Source organism: Phocoena phocoena, chromosome 10 (genome assembly GCF_963924675.1).
Source record: "Phocoena phocoena chromosome 10, mPhoPho1.1, whole genome shotgun sequence".
Taxonomy (NCBI): Eukaryota; Metazoa; Chordata; class Mammalia; order Artiodactyla; family Phocoenidae; genus Phocoena; species Phocoena phocoena.
Window position 1 is genome coordinate 27,255,621 of NC_089228.1, and position 22,986 is coordinate 27,278,606.

The window sequence follows — 22,986 nt, forward strand, 5'->3', positions numbered from 1 at the left end:
AGTTAGTTAAACCTTGTAGTTAATTTAATATAGGTGGATCATTTCTAGCAATTCCAAAGAAAATCTAGCGGAGTGAGGCAGTCTCATGAGAAGGGAAAGTAAGCATGTGATTCTGGATCTTATCTCAAGACCTAAAAATGAATTTGGAGCCCCATCAATACTCCTGAAATTCTTTTGCTCTGACATCTTTCTTTGTGTTTCTAGCACAGAATTCTGCAGATAGTTTTTGCATTTACTTTGAGGTTTATCGCTCTGACTGGTAAATCCTTTCACAAAGCTAGCAGTAGAACCAACATGGGTCCTGATTTATCAGGACTACACAACATGGGCCATTCACTTTATTATTTTCCTCTAATCAACTAAAAGGAAAAACTAAAATGAGATGACTCATCTCTGCCTACCCTTATCTTCTCCATTATGACCTTGAACAAATAATAATATTTGAATTGCAATTATAGTTGACAAAATGTTTTCACATGTAGATAGACCCTCAGTTCCGTCTTCAAAATAGATTTATGAGTCTGAGAGCAGGACTGGCGGGAAAGGACTTAGCCCTGGTTTTTTAAAATAATAATAACAATAGTATAATGATAATAATAATAATTGAACAGACCTGCTAAATATCTTCATACAGAGTTTGCCTCATTCCCTTTCCAAAATCAGTAATTTGTACTGGCTTCGCCCCTTCTCACTGGTCTGGGGTAGTAGTAGTATTACCTGTTTTTTGTTTTTTGTTTTTACAGATGAGGAAACTGAGCTATATTTTCTTAGACATCATGACTTCCCAACTTTGCACTGGAATTTCACCTAGGTCTTCCAGTTATAATCAAAATTCACCTATGACTTTAAGTGAATTAACCTAATTCACATCCCTTTGGTCACTTTTAATAATTCTGACTGCCAGTTATCAGAATATCAAACCACATTACTATGGCTTATTATTTCTGTATGTTTTCATAACTTTTTGATGGTTTAATTTTTATTTTTCTCATGTGTCCTTTTGTCCTAATTTTTATTTGCACTGTTCCTTTTTCTTTTCTATTCCTAATTAATCATCCTTCTGAAAGTTTGCTAAAGAGTGGATAAGTGCATTTTCCTTTCCAAATATCAATGTTTGCCTTGTTATTTTTTTTTTTTTTTTGCGGTACGCGGGCCTCTCACTGTTGTGGCCTCTCCCGTTGCGGAGCACAGGCTCCGGACACGCAGGCTCAGCAGCCATGGCTCACGGGCCCAGCCGCTCCGCGGCATGTGGGATCCTCCCGGAGCGGGGCACGAACCCGTGTCCCCTGCATCGGCAGGCGGACTCTCAACCACTGCGCCACCAGGGAAGCCCTGCCTTGTTATTTTTTATCAAGGAAATATGGAATAATTCAAATGGATAGTAAAATGATCTAATAAATATCAAGGAGCTGGCATACAGCATCTCTTGTTGAAATCGCTTTTCCTTTTTTCCTGGCATTTATAGCAGATTTTTGTTGGTGTGGGGTTGGCTTTTGCATTACTATTTAAGTTTAAGTGACAGCGGCAGTTTGAGAAATTGAGAAACTTAGCAGCCGTCTCAGGAGAGGCTCTAAACCTGGGTCGGCTTCTCCACAAATGAAGAAACTAAGTAGCTGCCACAAGGGTTGATAAAGAGACTCTTTGCCCTCACACTGAGTCAACACTTGGAGGTAGAACCCGGGAGCTCTGAGGCAGTAACCCAAAGGACCTGATGGTTTGAGAACAGTTTCTGCAAAATCAGTCAGTGTCTTGGTCAAATTCCCTTTGGAATTTGTGGCTCCCTAAGTCACATCACCCAGCAGTTTCCCAAAGATAATTTTCAGCCTCTCTATTAAATCATTGTGGTATCTTGCTTTGTAAGACCCACATCAGCACACTGCCAGACCAGCCCTTAAGCCATCCGTGCATGCTGTTTGTAAATGTGTGTGTGTGTCTACACGTATCAAAGCCAGCAAAAGCTTTGGGTGAGGAACAATGCGCCTGTTAATTGTTTTAAGAGCTTCTGATCTTTCTCCATCAATAGACCTGGAGTCAGAATCTTACAGCTGCTTCTGGGACTGTGGAAATAGACTGGGTCCCATGGCCAGGTTTTACTAATAAATTGCGTTGTTTAAAAATTACCGACGGATGCAATGCCATCACTTCCCAAACATGCTAATATTTGTCTTTCTGTGTTCCTTAGCATCAATACCATTCAAAAATAGATGAACTAATTGAAGAAACTGTTAAAGAAATGATAACACTCTTGGTTGCAAAGGTAACCTTCAGCTTCCGGTGAAATGTTTCATTGTGAACATGGCTCTGTTATGTCTGCGTTTCCATTAAAATACGACACGTTAAAAAGTTGCGCTGGGCACTTGGATTTCTCAGGAAATAAGATCGTACGTCACCCAGCCGCAGCTCCGAATGATTTTTCTGATGATTGCGAGCGTGTGAAAATGAATTGATGAAGTGCCATTTGTTACCTTAATAAGAATTTGTCCCTAAATGTTGCACTAGGTTATGCAGGAAATATTTGTTTTGTTTTTCAGCCCCGACAAAGTTAGGTTTTTAAGAACAGAAAGTTAAACGGTAATAAGGAATTCTGCCATCATGAAAACCCCCTTTCCGCTAGTTTCACATGCAGTGAGAGTCATAATAAAACATAAAAGTCAGATAAAGCTATTTCAGTCACCCTCATGAATTATAGAATTTTAACTAAGTAATGCTGAATGGGAAGACATTTATATTTGCCAGTGCTAAACTTCTGTTTCCCCCAAATTACTGATAAAATACAAATAAAAATAGATTGGATTAAATGTAGTGCTAATATGTAACGTAAAAACTGCTTTGCACAGTTTTGGATTTTGAAAAGTGCATTTAATATTATCGCATGCTATACACAACTCAATAATATTTTGTCACTTTGCACTTCTGTAACACTCTATATTTGCAATCACATAATAATGAAGAGAAAGCCGAATAAGTCAGATATTTCTATGTAAAGGCAGTCTATTCCTTTCCCCAAAGACGGGAACCAAATAATAGAACTTAAAAATGATCGAGGGCTCATTGCTGGTCTCTAAGCGGTTGGGAAATGTTGCTCTTTCTTGTGAACAGTCATCGTTTGAAGTAATCATTCTTTTTCCTTTTTTGCTCTTTTGCTAGTTTGTTACAATCCTGGAAGGAGTGCTGGCAAAATTATCCAGATATGACGAGGGGACTTTGTTTTCTTCTTTTTTGTCATTTACCGTAAGTAAAGAGCTGCTTTCTTTCCTGGTTTTTGTTCTAGTTGGGGTTTGGGTTTGGGTGTGGGGAGGCGAGCTGTTGTGTCATTTTGGTTTGGGTTTGTGAATATCTGTTAATTGCAGTCAACTACCAATGTATAATAAGAACACAGGGAAATAAGGAGAACATTTCATGACAACAGGTAACCCAAAATCATTCCTATTTAGTTTGTGAATATATAATATGTATGTGTGTATAAGCATGTACATAGACACACACACGTACGTCTCTATATGTATGTATCCAAAGAAAGGGTTGCCGGCTACGCCCACCTTAGCTATCTCAGGGAGACCATTGAATGTTTCCCGGCTACCGTTCCCTGCAAATGAGGGAAATTAATTTTAGAGGTTACCAGTGGAGACCTACAAGTCAGATAGAGCTTGTAAATAGTTTTTATTTGGTCCTCACTGCGTCAGGTACACTTTTCTTTACTGAATTAGTTGCCCACATTTAAGCATCAGGAGGATTCAGAGATGTCTGTATCCCAGGGTTTCCTCATGAAGGGAACAGTCGGCAGCCCTGGGTCTGCACGTGTGCACTGCAACAGTCTACTGGAGCTCAGTCGGGTAGTCCCCACAGACCAGGCATGTGTTTGCCAGTTCCCTGTACGTGTGTTTGCCAGAACCCCCCTCCTGGCTGTTCCGCTCATTCCCCTACCTGCCTGGGCTTGGGGACACTGGAGTTCACAACTTCTGGAGCAGATGATCCAATCTGTACACGTCCTGGAGAGCTCTAATTCTGTGCCAGAACTGGGCATGTGCATGGAAGTGAGTTAGGTCGTGGGCAGAAGCCAGCCTAGTTCTCTGTAGGTAAGGGATCAGTGGAGATGGTCGCTGTAAATGGACTGCCTCAGGGGCCCAGTTCTCCCATCCTTCTGTGCTAGGCAGGCCCTGCAGCTGTGTGCTTTCTTGCCCTTTCTGATAGCAGGGTTCTTGCTGGCTCTAAGACCATCTGTTTTCCTCTAACAATGCCGTAAGAAAGGCGATCAATTTAGGACCCACTATCTGTGGGTCTTTGAAACATCTCTTCTAGGAGACGAAGAATCTCCTAGAGAGGCAATGAATGCCAAGGCAAAGCCCAGCACGGGCCAGGGAGTAGCACGTGATCATCTTTGGAATCCAGCAGAACCGGGTTCAAATCCCATTACCTGTCTTAACCAGCTGTGTGATCTAGAGAGGTGGCTCATCCTCTCTGCGCCTGAGTTTGGTTTTGATTTTGGTTTGTAGGAGGCATGCTGTTGTGTCCTTTTGGTTTTGGTTTATGTATATGTGTGTTAATTGTGGTCAACTACCAATGTTGTAGAGGAGTGGGGAGTAGATAATATCTTCCTTGATGAGCTGTTGTGAGGATAATAATGAGGGTGGAAGAGCTCAGCATGGTCCTCAGTAAACAGCAGCTATTACTAATAAAAGGTAACTAAGATGATTATTATACAATGCAAACATACATGCCACGCACGTAAGTTCTTCCCAAATATACCCCTACTTTGGTCTTTCCCTAACCCACACGTTAGATTTCCTGGGAATTAAGGGAAATGTAGGCAGAAAACATTCAAAACAATGTTTAGATTGTATGTGTATGCACATTATCTACATGCCCAGCTTGTTTTGATGTACAGCTCTGACCTTCCCAAATATAAGGATTGAACTCAATCCTGGAAGTGTGATGGCCTTGGTCTCTGGAATTTATTGGCAAAGGTGGGGTGGGAAGAGGATGGTGACGATAGAAGTTCTATTTGATTCACTCGGTAGAACCACCCGTAATGTGTCAGAGCTGAAAGGAAACGTATCCAACCCATTTCTTTGACAAACAAAAAAACACAAGGGACAGAGAGGGGGAGTAATCTGTCTAAGGTCACACAGCAATGGGAAGAACGGGGACAGGAAACCAGGTCTTCTGCCAGCTTCTCCCCACCACTGAACAGCTTCCTGGAGAGAGTGGGATTCAGCCGGCAATCGCCTGTCACTAGAAGGCAGATGGGCAAATGAGTCGGGAAGATTCATAGAGAAGGATTCAGGGCACATGAGTGGGGAGTATTACAAAGTCTTTCGTTCCTCAGTGAAGTCATGGAAATGGTAAAAAGAGGCAGAATTAAATGCAGCTTTTCTGGAAAACATTCCCCTGACACCCACAAAAGATACCACTTTCTTTGAGTCTTCCTTTTGAGCAACTGTTTTTACTGCACTGCATTCGAACCAGTGCAAACCAGAAAAGCCCCTCTGCTCTTTCTCGAGCAGAATTCAATCCGCCAAGGGCCCACCCTAACTCCCGACCTTCCAAGGGAACTAGTGAAAGGTGGGAGCGGGGGGTGGGGTGGGGGGGCGGCGATATCAAGCACACGGGGCCAGGGAGATTCTCACGGGAGGATTAGAAACAAAGAAGACCTAGCGTAGCCATGCGGGAGTTTTCAAGCCGAAATTCTCATCCTCTCATCTCCCTTTTCGGAGACATTTTACAGCCGCACAGCCTGCCTCGTGAAGTCCCCATAACCACGGAACACTTCGGGGCTGTCGCTGGGCCTGTGACTTCCCTTCCTTAGTGACACTTCTCCCACGTACTTGGCTACCCCAAGGCCAAAAGCACCCACTTATCATTTGCAGCCTGTGTTCTCATCCCTGCTGGTGTTCCAGTGTTGGAGAAGGCGAGCTCTGCTGAGAGATGGCAGGAACTTCTCCACACGTGGATCCGGAGCTCCTGCCCAAATTCTAAAGGGCCTTTGAAGACTTCCTGCAGCCCAGTGGTATTAATTACCCCGGAGAGGGGTGGAGGTATAAGGGGAGAGCAGAAGCGGCAGGGATTGCGGAAACAGCCTTGAAATCAAGGGTGAGAGAACCAGCTGTGGGTCCTGGGACCCCGGACAAAGGCGTAGAGATGGTGCCGACACGCTGGCAGGATCTCCTCAACTCTGCTCCCATTTCTGATTCAATTCTTCGAGTATTACTGTGCACTTACCATGTCCCCACCTCAGCGGGGCTGCCAAGTCTGAGCCATGTGCTCTGCCCCCCAGAAAGCTGACAAGTACTGACAAATGTGCCACCCTTTCCCCCTCTTTCTCCTGCGGAGCGCCTCCTTTCCTGGGTGGGCTTGATTTCGTGGTCCAAGCCAGACATTTTGGAAAACGTCTGCAGTGGCACAGAGCAGGCAGGAATATTTATTTCTCGTCTCCATCTGCATTGCTTCCTCTCTTGGAGAGGAGCTGGGGGGAGGAGGGAGGAGGAGATGTGGCTTCTCCGTGCCAGCCCGAGAGGCGCCCAAGCACACCCCTCCTCTCCTCCATCCCCAGCTCCAGCAGCAGTAGCAGCCTGGGATTTAGGGAGGTTAGCCTTTCGAACTTCTGAAAGATCAGCCCAGTTGGAAGTCACAATTAGCAACTATCCGCCCATTCCCCCACCCCCACCCCCCAACTGCAAGATGTGCTTTTGTGTGGGTTGCGTGCTTGGAAGAGTCCCTCTCTTTGTGGGTAGCCTTGCGCTGTTCTTTTAGGAGGCCAAGAAGGGGGACAAGCAGGTGTCCAGGTCGCCCTCCCAGCAAGTCTAAATCCTTTCCTCGGTCCTATCCAGGTGTTACCAAATATGCTGTTTCTAGAATCAGTTTGTTCGTTCGTTCGTTCGTTCATTCACCCAACATATATTTACCGAGCACCTATGGGTTGTGGATTGTGCCAGGTGCTAGAGACCCAGCAGTGAGAAAGGACGACGTATTCTCTGTCCTTTTGGAGCTTACATTTAGGAAAGGAGATGGAATTAAAAAGGAAAGAAAATTGTAGAGTCGGACACTGCAGTACAGACCACAAACCAGAGACAGAGAGAAGGGGTGGGGCGCAGCGTTCTTTCAGCCACGATGGTCCTGGACGGTCTCTCCAAGGAGGAGACGTGGGGGCCGAAACTTAAAGGGGCCAGCCATTGGTAAAGAGGAGGAGAGAAACTTCTGGACAGAACAGCAGCTACAGTGGCCATGTGGCAGGAAAGCAGAAGGAAGTTTTGCAGAATATTTTGAAAGGAGCATGAACAGGATTTAGGGATTGAGTGGATGTTGAGGGTAAAGATTCAATTGGAGGAGACTAAGATGGAAGGCTCGAGAACCATGATGTATCGAGAGCTCAGCTGAGCTGAATGAGTCCCGAGAGTCGGTGGGATACCGCGAAAAAAGGCATCGTGGTGTGGGGAGACCTGGGAGACAGGACCCCAGCTCTGCCCCTCCTCAAGGATTGGTGTGACCTGGAACACGGGACCACCCTTTGGCTTTTAATTCCCCTCAGTGGCTATGTTAGATGAATTCGGAAGTCTAAAATAGCTACAAGAGCTTCAGCTCCTATCCTTTAAGCACTTGCTAAGTGCCTGGCACTGGGCTAAGTGCTTTAAATATATTTTTTCTCGTTGAATCCTTTGAGTAATCCCACTCCAGCAAGGCTCTCCTGCAGATGATGGAACTGAGGCTCCAAGAGGGAAAGGCCTCCAGCTCGAGCAGCCTCTTCTCTCCCTCTGTAAACTATGGAGCCTCCAAAAAAAAGTGAAAATGTGGGAGGATGTTCTATCTGCCCCTAGGAGACAGAACAACTACATCCAATTCCCTGAAGCCCCCTAGAATTTACCTAAGATCCCTCCATCATCCACATCCATTTGAGATGGTCACAACATAGCATGGAAGCCACTTGGTTCAGGAAGAATAAAACCCGTGTTAGGGCTGTCAGGGACCCAAATCCCATGGTCTGTCCATTCTCCTAGGTCTCAAATTACCCTCATTCACCGTTTTTCTTTTCGCCAGCATTTTAATTGTTCTGCCACTTAGAAATGAAATGAAGTAGACATGCTTCTTCTCCTGCTAGAATCCGAGACCAGGGCTGGTGTCAGTGTAGATCAAGCAGCACGGACTGCTTTGGTGCAGAGCTCTTTTTTTTTTTTTTAAAAGATTTTTATTCATGTGGACCATTTTGAAAGTCCTTATTGAATTCGTTACAATATTGCTTCTGTTTTATGTTTTAATTTTTTGGCTGGGAGGCATGTGGGATCTTAGCTCCCCGACCAGGGATCAAACCCGCACCCCCTGCATTGGAAGGCGAAGTCTTAACCACAGGACTTCCAGGGAAGTCCCGGTGCAGAGCTCTTGATAACAGACCAGAGAACAAGACTGCCACCTTGGTCCAAGGCCAGAACTGGATCAAGGGAATTCACTTCTGTCCACAGAACATTTTGGTCAGGAGGCAGTTCAAATGGTAGAGTCGGGTGGGTGTTGATAGTGATTTGTTAGTGTTGTTTCTGACGGTGTTCCATTTTTGCTGTGGCCTCAGGGAATGCCCAGCATGGGAGAAATGGCTTTTTATAGTGTGGGCTAGTGATGGCGGTATAGACAGAGAGGTCTCGGTTCACCCTCAGAGGGTAACCTCATCAAATTATCAGATGCTGAAGTCATGTGATTCAAGTCATCTGGCTTCTACACTTCAGAGTGAAGGTGCCTGCCTTGGACAGAAGCACCAAGCATGGTAGTAAACACTTACATTTATTGAACATACTATGTGCCGGCTACTGTGCTAAGTGATTTACATGCGTTTTCTCATCGGATCCTCACAATCAGCCTCTGTAATAGATACGATGATTATCCCCACTTTACAGATGAGGGAAGTTGAGTAATGTGTCTAGAGTCACACAGCTTCTGAGATTGCTACAAGCTGGCGTTGGGTTTGTGGTCTTCTAATTTTGAAGCTTCGAGCCACCAGTGGAAGGCAAGACTTATCTCATCTAATGTATTTTGTTCACATGGACCAAACAAAAACACCGGACCCTGAAACGCTCAAGAACTATAAAGCACTGATCTGCCATGTCTTCTACAAACTTCTTTCATCAGCCACTCCCCAGTTTTTCAGAACTTGACATCCACTTTGGGATCTATGACAGATAATTTTATCACCTAGTAGGACATCATCTTTCTTTCCAGTTCATGCCTTGAAAACACAGCTGACAATTAACATACCTGCTGTCCAAGGCAACGCTTCAGAAGCTTTCAGAAGGAAGAGAAAAAAAAAAAGCATCCAAAGTCAACCATTTCCCTTAATATTCTTTAGCAAACATATAAATGTCATTCAAAATGAACGTAAGACAGACACAGTATTTTCTTTAGACTGTGAGGCGCTGAACTACAGGGTCATAGAAGTGTCGGCTATGAAAGAAATACCTAACGAACATGTACACGTCTTCAAACGGGAAATAATTGTTCCGAAATTAAAAGATAGAGATTCTGACCTGACCTCCGAGCCACATGCAGTGGGAAGCTTATCACCAGAAAGGTAGAGGGAGAGATGTGATTGTGAAGCCCAGACTTACAGACACGTGAGCACATTATCGAGCATTTGTGAGTCCATTTCTTCAACTCTAGAGTGGGGACGCTAATACCTGCTTCAGGGAGTCGAGGGGACAAATAGATACAAAGAGAGCATTGGCCTTGCATGGTACCTGCCATGTTGTGAGGGCCCCATAAATAGCCATTCTTAACCTTCCTTCAACTTAAACCTGTCGGAAGGTTTAAATGACCCTAGTGCTTTTAACCAACAATTTTCTCACTGGTTCAGTCCTTAGCATAGTATCATTTCTCCTAAGCAACCCAAACTATTATCCGTAACAGGATCAACCAAAACTCTCTTACAACTTCTATTTCAGCACATTCTCATGTTCAAAAATTTGATTCATCAAAGACATTTTCCGTTGTTTAGCGTGCTTTTAGCACTTCATGCTTTAATTCTTCAAGAACTTTGCATGCATACGTAGTCTCTAGAATACCTCTCTATTAATCAAAATAGATGTTTTACCAGAATTGAAGGTCCCATTTTCCAAGCATATGTTAAATTGAACCAGGTTTATTTCAACATGCACCAAGGTTACTTGCTTTTCCAGTTCTGCCGCTTACCAGGGTATAATCTTGGACAGATTAATTGACTTCTTACCTTAGTTTACTGACCTATAAACTGGGAATAATAATGAGACCTATATTATGTGGTATTGTTAGAAATAAGTGAGAAAAATATTATATACCTGGAATGGGATAAGCATTCAATACTTGTTTTAATACCGTTATGGTTGTGGTCGTTCCTGTGGTTATATCACTGAGTATTAGAATCAGTTAATCAGCCACCATCTTTTAAATGACTGCTCTCTGTAAATTATTGAGCTAGAGCTGTAGATGGGGAAAGACTTTTTAGAAAAAAAAAAAAAAAGACCTTATCTCTGTTTTCTGGAAGTTACTATCTAGAGTACATACAACAGAAGCAACTTTGGAAATTTTCTGGTCCAGGGTTTCCAGTGATGTGCTCAGTTCCTACCTGCTGTTCAGAGCCAATTCTTTGCAACTCTTTTCATGTCCAGATTTAGTGATGTCCTGTTGGTAGCTTAAAATTGACCAGAGTCAAAGTATTTGCACCATGGAAATTGGCAAACTCTGCCTAAACAAGGCTGTTGCTTCTCCTTCTTCTTCCCCTTCCTCCTCTCCTTCTCCTTCTTTTTGACAGCCTTTTTCCTAGCATATCACTGAGTGTTTTCTAAGCATGGGATATATATACCACACGTTACCTGAGACAATGTTAGATGCGGCAACAACTCAGTATTAAATAGAACCAATCAAATTGTGAGAGGGTTATTTTTTTTTAATTTTATTTATTTTTGGCTGCGTTGGGTCTTTGTTGCTGCGCTCGGGCTTTCTCTAGTTGTGGCGTGCGGGGGCTACTCTTCGTTGCGATGCGCGGGCTTCTCATTGCGGTGGCTTCTCTTGTTGTGGAGCACGGGCTCTAGGCGTGTGGGCTTCAGTAGTTGTGGCACGTGGGCTCAGTAGTTGTGGCTCACAGGCTCTACAGCACAGGCTTAGTAGTTGTGGCTTGCAGGCTCTAGAGCTCAGGCTCAGCAGTTGCGGCTCACGGGCTTAGTTGCTCCGCGGCATGTGGGATCTTCCCGGACCAGGGCTCGAACCCGTGTCCCCTGCATTGGAAGGTGGATTCTTAACCACTGCACCACCAGGGAAGCCCGAGAGGGTTATTTTTAAATTTTTTTTCTTCCTTATCCTTCTATCAAGGAGAAAGTTTCGTTTGAGGGCTTATCTTCCTCTCACACTTCTCTAAAATTTCACATCTTCATGTCTAATAAAGAGAAAGCGGGACAGTGAGCAGGCCTCAGGCTCTGGACCCGCCGCAGGCGACCCTGCCTACCTAGGAAGTAATAATGTCGCTGCATTGGGTTGGCCAAAAAGTTCGCCCGGGTTTTTCCATAATGTCAACCTAATATTTAAGTTGTATTTATTTTTATGCTTCTCTTATTGAGAGTGATATTTAGTTTCCATGTATAGTAGTGACACCAAGTTTCTTTTTATAATTAAGTAGTTTTTAAAAGAGAGCCAATTTAAAGGAAAATATTAAGTAAATAAGTAAATAGAGTACAGATGGCACATGGGCAATAGCCCAAATGGGGAAGGTGGTATTGATGCCGGAAGTTCGGGAAGTTGTGATACATTCTAGTCACCCCATTTTGCAGCTGTGTAAACTGAGGCCAGGGAAGGAAAATGACTTGAACCACTCGTTTTGTCACAGAACCCAGACCTCCTATCCAATCCATGTGTTTGTTTTCCCCACCCTTTACCTGAGCTGAGCGGGGTGGGGGTGGGGGGAGAAGGAAAAAAAAAAAAAGAAACCTCTCCACTCCGTAGCAGATCTAGGCTGGCTACAAGAGACAAGTTGTCACTGGCAACGGTGATGTAAACAATCTATACCCTCGAGTTCAGGCTGAGGCAGCTGTGGGGAGAAGAGGAGGGCAGCAGGGCTGACAGGTGGTCCCTTCGTGCAGAAACATTAATGTTCAGTAATGACGGTACAAGCCTCGTCGGCTTCGCACCCAGACCATGCGGAAGCAGGGGCACGAGTAAGACATGGTCCTAGGTCTCTTCCAGCTTGCGTTCGATTGGGCTTATTAGTGCTTAGAGACGTTTGTAAGGCAAAACAAAACCAAAAAATGCCAGAGGTGGGCAAAGCACCTGCCCCCCCACCTCCACTTATAATCAAATAAAAATAAGCCTTCATGCCTGCTTCGAGATCTTACAAAATTAAACTTTCCAATTTGCCCTTCCGAGTTTCTCCTAAAATGAGAGGATGCCGTGTAAATAAGCGTGGAAGAGCAGCTCAGCATCCTTGAGAGGGTACAAACCCTGGAGTCCAACAGACCCACATTCACATACCAACTTCATGGTGCTGCCAGCTTTGGGTCTTGCAGGAAGTCACTAAACCTCTCTGAGCCTCAGTTTCCTCATCTGTAAATGGTGATAATCATCATGCCCCCCCCCCCGGTGAGGGTTAATTACTAATAAATCACTTAGCCTCGTGCCAGCCAAATAATAGGCATGCAACCAGTGTTAAATCTCAGCAGCATTAAAACGGTAGGTTTGGAGGAGCCCTTGAGCCTTGCAGAAATCCTCTCTGGGAATGAAGTGTTGGGACAGAAATGAGGGAGAGTGGAAGGAAAAACAGGTCTACTTCAATCAGGCATCTGTTCGGAAGCCCCAGGGGGGTGAAGAGAGATGAGAACATACACTTCCTGGACCCAGTCTCGGAGCACAGTACCCTGAGCAACAGGAGACGAGAACAATTCTCCTTGTTAATGAGGCTGCAGCTCCTAATCAGCGCGTGGAACAGAACGCTTTTGCTTAATAGAGATCATTTCCCTGCCTCTTGCCCAACTCCCCAGCAGTGCCAGCAGCTCTTTGTTTAATGAAAGGTGGGGACTTTGAGTAGTGCGGTGGGATGGGCTGGAGGAGGTATTATTACCCTCATTACTATGATAATAGTTTAATCACAATCAATATTTATGAACATACACAGAAGCCGTGCAATCAACCAGCAGCCCTGCAACTCACGTTCTTGCCTAAGGATGCTTTCCAGGAAAGCCTGGGCTCTCTCCCACCTTTCCCTAGCCCCTCTGAAGCTCTACAGTGGTCCTCAGAGGTCATTTCAGAATATCAACGATGGTTACATCAGTCATTACATGTGAGGTCTTGTGGTAATCGGTGAATAAAATCATAATGTAACTCTTTTTGCTTTTCAAAGTACATCCATAGGCCATTGTCTGGATTTTATCTTCAGACTTTAGTAAATTATCTTGTGAAAAAGGTAGGGCAGGGTAGGAGAAGGCATAATGCAGTAGTGAATCCTTTGAAGTCAGATCCATTCGGGTTCAAATCCTAGTTCTACCCCTTCTTAGCTGTGTTCCCTGGGGGAAGAAACTTAACTTCTCTGAGACACAGTTCCTTCATTTGTAAAATGAGGAGACGAGTTCTTAAAAGAGTTAAATAAGCTAGTGTAAATCAGGCATTTAGTCATTGGTAAATGCATCCATATTTTTATATATGACTATATATCAGGCATTAATTATTTCTATGTTGTCTATGAGAAAACTAAACAATTGCTGTTCCAAAGTTCATATAGGCAGTCATTGCAGGAACAGTAGTGAGAGTCCAGACTTAGAATCCAATATTCTCTTTCTATTATCTGAAAAAAAAAAAAGAAAACAAACCCTGGTTTCATTTATAGGCAATTTAGAGAGATTTTATTTTAAAACATTTTGACGCTTAACTCTTTCAAATATGAATCACAGGGGCTTCCCTGGTGGCGCAGTGGTTGAGAGTCTGCCTGCCGATGCAGGGAACACGGGTTCATGCCCCGGTCCGGGAGGATCCCACATGCCGCGGAGCAGCTGGGCCCGTGAGCCATGGCCGCTGGGCCTGCGCGTCCGGAGCCTGTGCTCCGCAACGGGAGAGGCCGCAACAGTGAGAGGCCCGCGTACCGCAAACAAACAAACAAACAAACAAAAAAAAAATATGAATCACATTTTCAAAGCCAGAGATTATCTTTCTGAGCAATGACCATCTGATGACCCACCCATAAAAAATTTTTGGTATCACAGTTCCTACATCTGTAAAAACAGTATTTATAAAATCTGGCCCTCCTAAAAAGGAAAGCAAGGGAAGATGGCCTCACAGTGAATGTGCATCTATGCCGCATGTACACGGTGCTGACACGGGCACAGCATTTCACAGTTGGCCTGAAACACCCTTGATCTTCAGCAAGCATCGAAAACATTTCAGCCCCTCTGGTGGCAGAGCTCTGGGAATCCGTCACACTGTCTGTGACTCCAGATCTACTTCAAGGGTTGTGTTTTTCAGAAATTGTTGGAAAGGGCTTTCACTGTAATTGTTACTTGGCCCCAGGCAAGAGCCACCGAGGTTTGCTCAACTGCTCACCTGCACACACAGTCCCAGTACATCCACCCACTGGCACATTCTGTCTCCCCCAAGCCGTCAGCCCCTTGGTTGGCACTTACCGTTTATTCCTCTTCCCAAGATGCACTTAGAGCATCCAGATTATGTATTGGGGAGCGGGAGGTGGTTTGCTACATCTTGCTTCTCAGAATCATGATTTCAGTCACGCAAAAACCTTGAAGAAGTTACCCTGGAGAAGATACATTCTTCCCGCAAATGCTCGAATGCTGAAAATTCTACCACTTGTTTTGTTCTTTTTGCAATAACTTTTTACGAAAGAAATATACATACGTGGTTAAAATGTGAACTAGTACAGAAACACAATAATTATTTTTTTAAAAAGCAACAGTTCTCTGTTGCATCCCTTTCCATCCTCCATCCCTTACCCCAGAAGGGACCCTTGCAAACAAGTTTGCTTTTATCTTCCTAGCTCTAAGCACTGTTCTTATACTGCAGTTTCTAGGTTTATTGATCATAGAGATGATTTACCTCCCTGCTGTAGTACAATAGATACTCACTTTGCCCTCTCCACTTTCCACCCCCCATCCTGTTACAGTTACGTCAGTATTACCAGTCACTTTACATAGTACCCATCCACCTTTAGTTCTTGTTTCATCCACAAGACGATGCTCTTGACACCCATGTCCTTTTCCTTCCCCTGCTGCTGCTTCCAGCTGATCTCTTGTTCTAACGTGGGAACTGAATGACACACCTCTTCACTCTTATCACTGAAAAATGTAATAACCTATATTTACGAATGTCTCTTGAGTCTAGACCAGTGCTGTCCAATAGAACTTTCTCTAGTGATGGAGATTTTCTATATCTGAACTGTCTAATACAGTAGCCACCAGCCACCTGTACTTGAAATGTGACTAGTTCAACTAAAAAGTTGGATTTTTAATCGCATTTTGTTTTCGTTTATTTAAATATAGTCACTTGTAGCTGTCCGATAGTGCCAGACCAAGCTTAATATACAAGCCTAACTACCTAAAGCAACTTGATTTTCCAGCAGAAATGATGCTAATAGCTGACACATAGTTCTTACTTACTATGCCCCAGGAACTATTCTAGAAATTCGCTTAGTAACCCAGCAACTCTATGAAGAGTGCTATTATCTCCATTTTATAGATGAGGAAAGTAAGGCATGGAAAAGTGAAGTCAATTGTCTAGTAAGTGTTGGATCTAGAACTTGGCCCTACACCAACCAACCCCAGAGTCTGTGCTCTCAACCATTTCCCTGCACTTCTTCTAATCCCCATGAGAAATGACCGCATCCTTTTTCGGGTATTTCCATTCTGCTGACGAATGCTGTGCTCGTGGTTCTCCCATGTTACTGGCCTGAGTGATGCTTATCATTGGAGCTATGTGCATTTAGATAGAACCCTGCCCATTCCATTTCTGCCACAAAAAGAGCATGGGGCTTCCCTGGCGGCGCAGTGGTTGAGAGTCCGCCTGCCGATGCGGGGGACACGGGTTCGTTCCCTGGTCTGGGAGGATCCCACATGCGCGGAGCGGCTAGGGCCGTGAGCCATGGCCGCTGAGCCTGCGCGTCCGGAGCCTGTGCTCCGCGACGGGAGAGGCTGCAAGAGTGAGAGGCCCGCGTACCGCAAAAAAAAAAGAGCATGAAAACTGGAGGTTGAGGGAAAATGTGGGCAAACGTAGGCACTCAGGGCAAATGAGCTGATTTTGCCAGTAGAATAGAAAGGCTGTTCCTTTGGCGTGCAATTCCAACAGTAGTAATAGCAGCTAGCACGTACTGAGGACTTGCCATGTCCTTTATTCTGCCCCTGTATGTGTATCGTCTTCGTTAATCCTCACAACAGCACAGAGAGGTACAGATGATGAGGCTGCATCTCGAAGGTACTGGGAATATTAAAGGAGGTGGTTCATAAGAAACAGTGCAAACAGTGCCTGGCACAGGGTAAATGAGTAACACATGCTGCCTGTTGTAATCCTGATATTTCATCGCCAAGTCTACCCACTGGTCCCTGCTACATTGTCTGGTACCTGTGTGAATGGTCTTTACCTCTATTGTTTTTTCCTTTTCCCTGCCACTATAATTTTTCCTGGAGCCTCATTTCCAGAGCTCTTATTAATACTAAGATATTAATAGCCTTTTGTTTTACTGCTAGAGTATTTATAAACCTTTCAAGGTGTGGGAAGTGTTTCCTGTTCCACATTCTTCCTAGCACCTGCCTCATACACCATCTAAGAGTCGTATTTCTGGAAGGAATCAGGGGAAAACATTTAGCTCTGTGCCCTATTATAATAGGTAAGGACAGGAGGCCAACAGGTTAGACAAGTAGTCAGTCAACTAGCTAATGGTCATATTAAGATTAGAAATTTACATTTTATGATTCTTCCCCTACCCCCCACCCCAATGGCTCCTCCTCTAGTCCAGAGGTCAGAAAATTTTTTTCTGGAAACAGGCAGATAGTAAATATTTTTCACTTTACAAGCCTCATTAGTCTCTGTCACAGAGACTCAGCCTCCTCCCTTGTAGCGTGAAAGCAGCTATCGACAAGATGTAAATGAATAGGCATGACTGTTTTCCAATAAAACTTTATTGATGGACATGGAAATGTCAATTTCCTGTAATGTTCACATGTCAGGAAATGTGATTCTTCTTTCGATTTTCCTTCATTTAAAAATGTGAAAACCATTCTTAGCTCATGAGCCACACAAAAACAGGCAGCAGGCTAGATTTGACCCACAGGCCAGAGTTTGCCAAGCCTTTTTTCTAGTCTATAAACTATAGATGGGAACACACTTGGTACAGTCAACTCACAGGTGACGACAAGTGACTGAAACACTAGTAACAATATTAGGTAATACTTCCTGAGCTCTTACTAGGTACCAGACATTGCACTGAGCACTTAACATGATGTCAACCTGTTCAGCCTCACATGAACCTCCTAAAGAAGATATTGTTATAACCCTCATTTTGCAGATGAGATTATAGAAGCTGTGGGAGCTTAAAATTTTTTCCTAAGTTCATCTAACTAGTAAGTGATGGAGCATAATTCCAACAAAGCTCTGTCTGACCCAAAGTCCCTGTACGTCCCACAAGCCGGCTCGCCTTCTCCCAGATCCCAGGTGATTATTAGGTAAGAAATAGCTTTAGAATGACACATCATTTTCACAACATCAGCAACTTGATGTCCTGAAAGGACTCTGCACTTAATAACCAGACCTGGGCTTGGACACTTACTGGTTTACCTCTAGAGATTTGCTTAACCTCTCTGAACCTCAGTGTCCTCATCTGTGAAGCGGAGATGGTGAAATGAGCCTTCTGATGTTCTACAGGAATGACTAATTGAGTTAGTTATACATGAGGTGTCTAGCTCAGTGCCCCATACATACATGCTCAGTAAATATCATTGAGAATCAGGTGAAAATCAGCTGGTCTCCTTTTATAGCCAGGAGACCCAGGAATGCCCAAATCCTGTCCTAGACCATCAGTGACCTCCCCACAGCATCCTCCAGGAAAATACATGCAATGGATAAAATTGGGGAAATAGGAGACCAAGTGACACCTTCTTGAATATCTTGGTTATCTATTGCTGCATAACACACTGTGGCAAAGTTAGTGGCTCAAAACGATCTGTTTATTTTGTGTACGATTTTGTGGGTCAGAAATCTGGGAAGAGCTTGGCTAGGGGATTCTTTGGTTCCATGTTGCACTGACAGGGGTCACTTGCTTGGCTGGACTGGGGCTGAATGTCTGATAGCTTGATGTGTCTCCATGTGCCTATTTCTCCCCCATATGGGGTCTCATCCAGCTGAGCTTCTCCACGTGCCTTGGGCTTCAGATGGCATGGCAGTCTCGGCACAGCTGCACTTAGTGGCAGCTGGCTTTCAAGGGTGAAGAAGCAAAGCTGCTGGCCCTCTCCAAGATTAGGCTCAAGGCTGATATGGCGTCACCTCCATCATACTCTCTTAGTCACGGCAGTCACGGGCCAGCCCAGGCTCAAGGGGGATGGAGGAATAATAGACCCCACTTCTCAGTGGGAGTGGCATGCCCACACAGGGAGCAAAATAATAAGCTACCACATTGTGAGGTGGGCTTTGGGTCCATATTCCAATGCAGAGAACTCTGTGGAGCCCTGCTGGTCTCCAGGGATCTCTTTGTTAAGAGCTGAGGCCTGAGGATCCAAGGAGAAATAGAATAGAGAGAGAATCCAGACCACAACCTGGTACAGGGCCAGCAAAGAAGAGAGGAAGTAAGATGGCCAGGCCTCTTACAGCAGGATTAGTCACAGACATCATGAAGCTTTCTAACCATGAAACAGAACCACATACCTCAGTGTGCAGATGTTTAAGGTTTAACAACCCCACCCATTAGCAAACATAGCCCAACCTGTGCCCTGGAACCTGAACTATCAAATCAGCCCCTTCGGACGTGAAAGGAAAAGAGAATATAAAAATAATAGGCAACATTTATTAAACACGTACTATGTGCCAGGCCCTGTGCAAAGGTTTTCACATACAGTGACTCATCTGATGCTTTGCATGCACTAAATGAATTTAATACAAGTCAAATGCTTAGAATAGCGTCCTGCACGTTTTAAGCCCTTAAGAAATCTCTTTTTTCTATTAATAATCTATACAACCACCCCATGAGGAGGGAATATTGTCATTATCTCTATTTTCCAAGAAGGAAACTGACGCTTAGAGAAGTTAATTGCCTGGCCCACAACTGGTGGCTGATCAAACCAGATGCCAGCCCAGGTATCTGACTCCTGGCCTCGAGCTCTTACCTCTGTGCCGTACTCATACTGTAGGGACACAAGAGACCCTTTAAGCTCATCTCACAGAAGCAACAAAAGCCATTTCCTTTTGAATTGATAGTGCCCGGTCACACTTTTCTTAAGTGATTCTTTAAGAGTGTCAGAGCTTGAATAACAGCTTCAAGAAAGCACTAGAAACCTTTATCCTGGGTACAGAGTAAAGGGTACCATGCTCAGAAGTTCATTCCGTCAACACACTTTTTATATTGGAGTATAGTTGATTTACAATGCTGTGTTAGTTTCAGGTGTACAGCAAAGTGATTTAGTTATACATATGCGTATATCTATTCTTTTTCAGATTCTTTTCCCATATAGGCCGTAACAGAGTGTCGAGTGGAGTTCCCTGTACTCTGCAGCAGGTCCTCGTTGATTCTCTCTTTTATATATGGTAGTCAACACATTTTTATTGAGCCCCTACTATATACCAGGCAGTGGAGATAGTGAGGAGAGAAAAAGAAGTTCTTATTCCTCATAGAACCTACATTCTAGACATAAGGCTGGTGATAGATGATAAAATTCAACTAATAAAATCATTTTACTGATGATGGTGGTACGAAGTAGCATGTTGACATACCAAACTGCCTTAACTCTCAAAAAAAAAAAAGAAAGAAAAAATCCAGATCTCTAAGATCACCTGGGTTAGGGAAGTGGAGAAGGAAGCAAAATAGCCTCATGCTCCTTGCAGCAGAAATTTCACAAGCCAGACACTCAAGTAAATGTTACCGGCCCCTTGAAAGAGTGGTGTGGTCGGCAGTTTGTAGGCAAAGACAGAGAAATCAGCTCCAAGTTCTTGTGAAGTCAAACAGGCAGGGGTGGCGTCAGCTTGTGCAGAGAATAAATCATTTGCTTGGTTGGGTTTTGTCTTTTTTTTTTTTTTTTAAGAGACCACCGGGAGAAAGGAGAGCTCAGGCAGCCACTAATGCAGTGGTATCTGTTCAGACTTCTTTTTTCTTCCATCTTTGCGTCTTACCCACCAGATTTCTGTTTGCAAAGAGGGCCTAATCCACTTTTTTTTTCTTGTCCGTGCATTGATTTAATAGTAACAAACCCTGAGGTCCTCGTGGTCTGCACCTGGGTTGCTTTTTCCCCTAATGAAGCAAGAGAAGTGGTTTAAGCCCCCGCCGTGCTCCCTATCAAAGCTACACAGTGATTAACTCAGGTCCCCTTATTAGGACCAGGCAGAAGAAAATCCCTTAGTCATCAGCATTGTGAAAATCCTGGAATGGTGAGTGTTCAATGAAAAGATTACCTTTGGGCACCTGAAAAATAATGGAGGAGCTCAATAGAGTAACCATTAAGGCTGTCTACACACGCTAAGTCAGGTGGAGGGTCGAGGTAATTAGCTGGGACATTCAAAGCCAGAGAAACTGTGTTGGACCTTCTGCCCTGACTGAGTCGGTGCAGATAATTATTCAAATCTCTCAGACATTTTTCCTGGAGAAGCCATTTTAGGTTGTGTCTACACACACAAAGAAACAAGACTTAAATATGACTGGTTTGATAGGTTGTTTTTTTTTTTTTTTTACCGAATAATAGGGAGCTTAAGGGATGGGAGGTTCAAAGCTATAACTTATTAGCTGTGTGACTTTAAGCCAAATTGCTTCCTTTCTGTTAGCCTCAGTTTTGTCAACTGTAAAATGGGGCTATTAATAGGACCCTTTTCCAGAGGTCGTTGTGAGGATTAAATATAACATATGCAATCTTCCTAACTCATCTCCTGGCAAGTCGAAAGCACTCAAGAAATGTAACTTACAGTTATGAATTGTTGGATGGACATGACTTATTCTGGGTGTTTAGAGAGATTGTGCATTAAGACATCATCCAAGGAAGGCACTAGAAATCAAGAAACAATTGCCTTTACCTACAGTCCCTAGTGCAGTGCCCTGGACCTAAGACTCGGTCTTTGCTGCAGGCCTATGAAAACGTGAACAGGTTGCTCACTGACAGCTCATCTTCCCACCTTCACCCTTGGTCTCCATCAGACTCTTCTAGTTTGTGTCTGTTTTTCAAACCTGCCTTCCCAGAACTGGCTCTGTCTGGTCGAGGGGTGGGGGTGGGGTGTTCATGGATACTGCTAGAGAAGGGACATTCTTTGTCCCACCAGAGGGGGTGGTGAGAAAGCAGGGAGATCAGGAAGTTACAGTTCTTGTCTCTCCCTTGAGGGCAGTTGAGTCCCTGCAGAAAAAGGACGCCAGACCAGGTGTCTGGGGCAAACGCCTCTCCCGCAGCCTTCTCTCCTATGCCCCGGGACTTTGGCTTTGTACCAGAGAGAAGTAGGGATGTGCGATTGAGTATACAGAGCACCCTGGCTTGGGGAACTGCCCTCTCACTCATGCCCCGGCTTGGGCAGCCTGAGGGAGGGAGCAGAGGTCTTTGCTGCTGCCTCAGTGTTCTGGAGAGAAGTCCAGTGCATACGGTGTTCATGGAATTGGCAGGAAGTTTGCCAGACTGAAGACCAGCTCAGATGCCTCCTGGTAACCTGAGGAGATCCCAGCATCCTTTTCATGGCAAGAAATTGCCCGTGGGCTCCGCCAAGCTAAGGAGCAGAGGCTTTATCTACACCAGGAAGCCGATATTGCCAGTAAGAAGAGGTACATTTATTAGCTTTTACCATGTCCCCAGCTCTGTTCTGTACCCTTGGATGGATTACCTCATTCAATCCTCTCCATATTCCTTTGCGAAACATTGTAATTGTCCCATTTGCAGAGGAGGCTCAGAAGTTAACTCGGTCAAAGTCACCAAGCTTAGAAAATGGCAAAGCCTGACTTCTAACCCTGCCAATCCTCAGCCCAACCTTTTAGCCACTTCACCAAGAAGAGTTCTTTTAAAGTTAAAAAAGAAATGAAAATTACACACAAACCCACACACTTTTGACAGCCCTTGATGGGAAAAAACGCATAATGACAAAATTTTATAAAACAGGTTGTGCTTTTAAAGAAATCTGTATTTTATTCATCAAAACAACATGTATATGTAATGGGAAATAGTCTTGCGTAGATTACAAGGTCTATTGTTTATTTGATCTAGACATAGTGTCTGGTGTGCGCTTGGACTTTCTGACCCTTGGCAATAATTCCAAACCCTTAGTGGGTTGGGAGGATCTGGCCCTTCCTCTCTACTTAGAGTATAGCTGGCCAAAAACATGGTCAGTCCTATGGATACTTCAAAGAAACGTGATGCTTAAAAAGGTAGCACTGTTGACATTAGGCAGGAGAGGGTTCTAGGGACCAGAGTTCTGATCCTGGTTCTGCTGTCAGTTTATTCACTCTGCTATATCCCAACATGTATACTGTAAAAAAAAAAAAAAAAAAAAAAACAGAACTGATGACAGCTTTCTACCTCTTACGGAGGTGAACAACAGAGACCAGGAAGCAGCCTTACAGGTCACCTCTCGCATAAGGAAAGTCTCACATCGGAGCATCCTACATACCTCCTGCTTGAGCTCCTCCGGCAAAGAGGGTTTTTTTTGGTTTCTTTTTTCCAGCAAGGAGTTCTTGATCACCAGAGATAGCCAGTGCCTGGCTAGACTGAGATAGCTGTTCGCACCTTCTTCTGGGGCCCCGTCATGTTACTCATTCATCCTGATTCTGTGCTCTAGAACCACCGTGACCAAGTTTAACCCTTCAACATTGAAGGTTCTTGATTAACC

The 22,986-nt window shown here is 44.2% G+C and overlaps 1 protein-coding gene across 14 annotated transcripts in view; it reads left to right on the forward strand.

Moving 5' to 3' along the window:
* CADPS (calcium dependent secretion activator) overlaps positions 1-22,986 on the forward strand; it is a 478,500-nt gene that overhangs the window by 405,532 nt on the left and 49,982 nt on the right. For all 14 annotated transcript variants that reach the window (XM_065884698.1, XM_065884694.1, XM_065884691.1 and 11 more), the window contains 2 exons: positions 2,183-2,257; positions 3,148-3,231. In XM_065884698.1, coding sequence (XP_065740770.1) covers positions 2,183-2,257; positions 3,148-3,231 — 159 coding nt within the window. The remainder of the gene's footprint in view (positions 1-2,182; positions 2,258-3,147; positions 3,232-22,986) is intronic.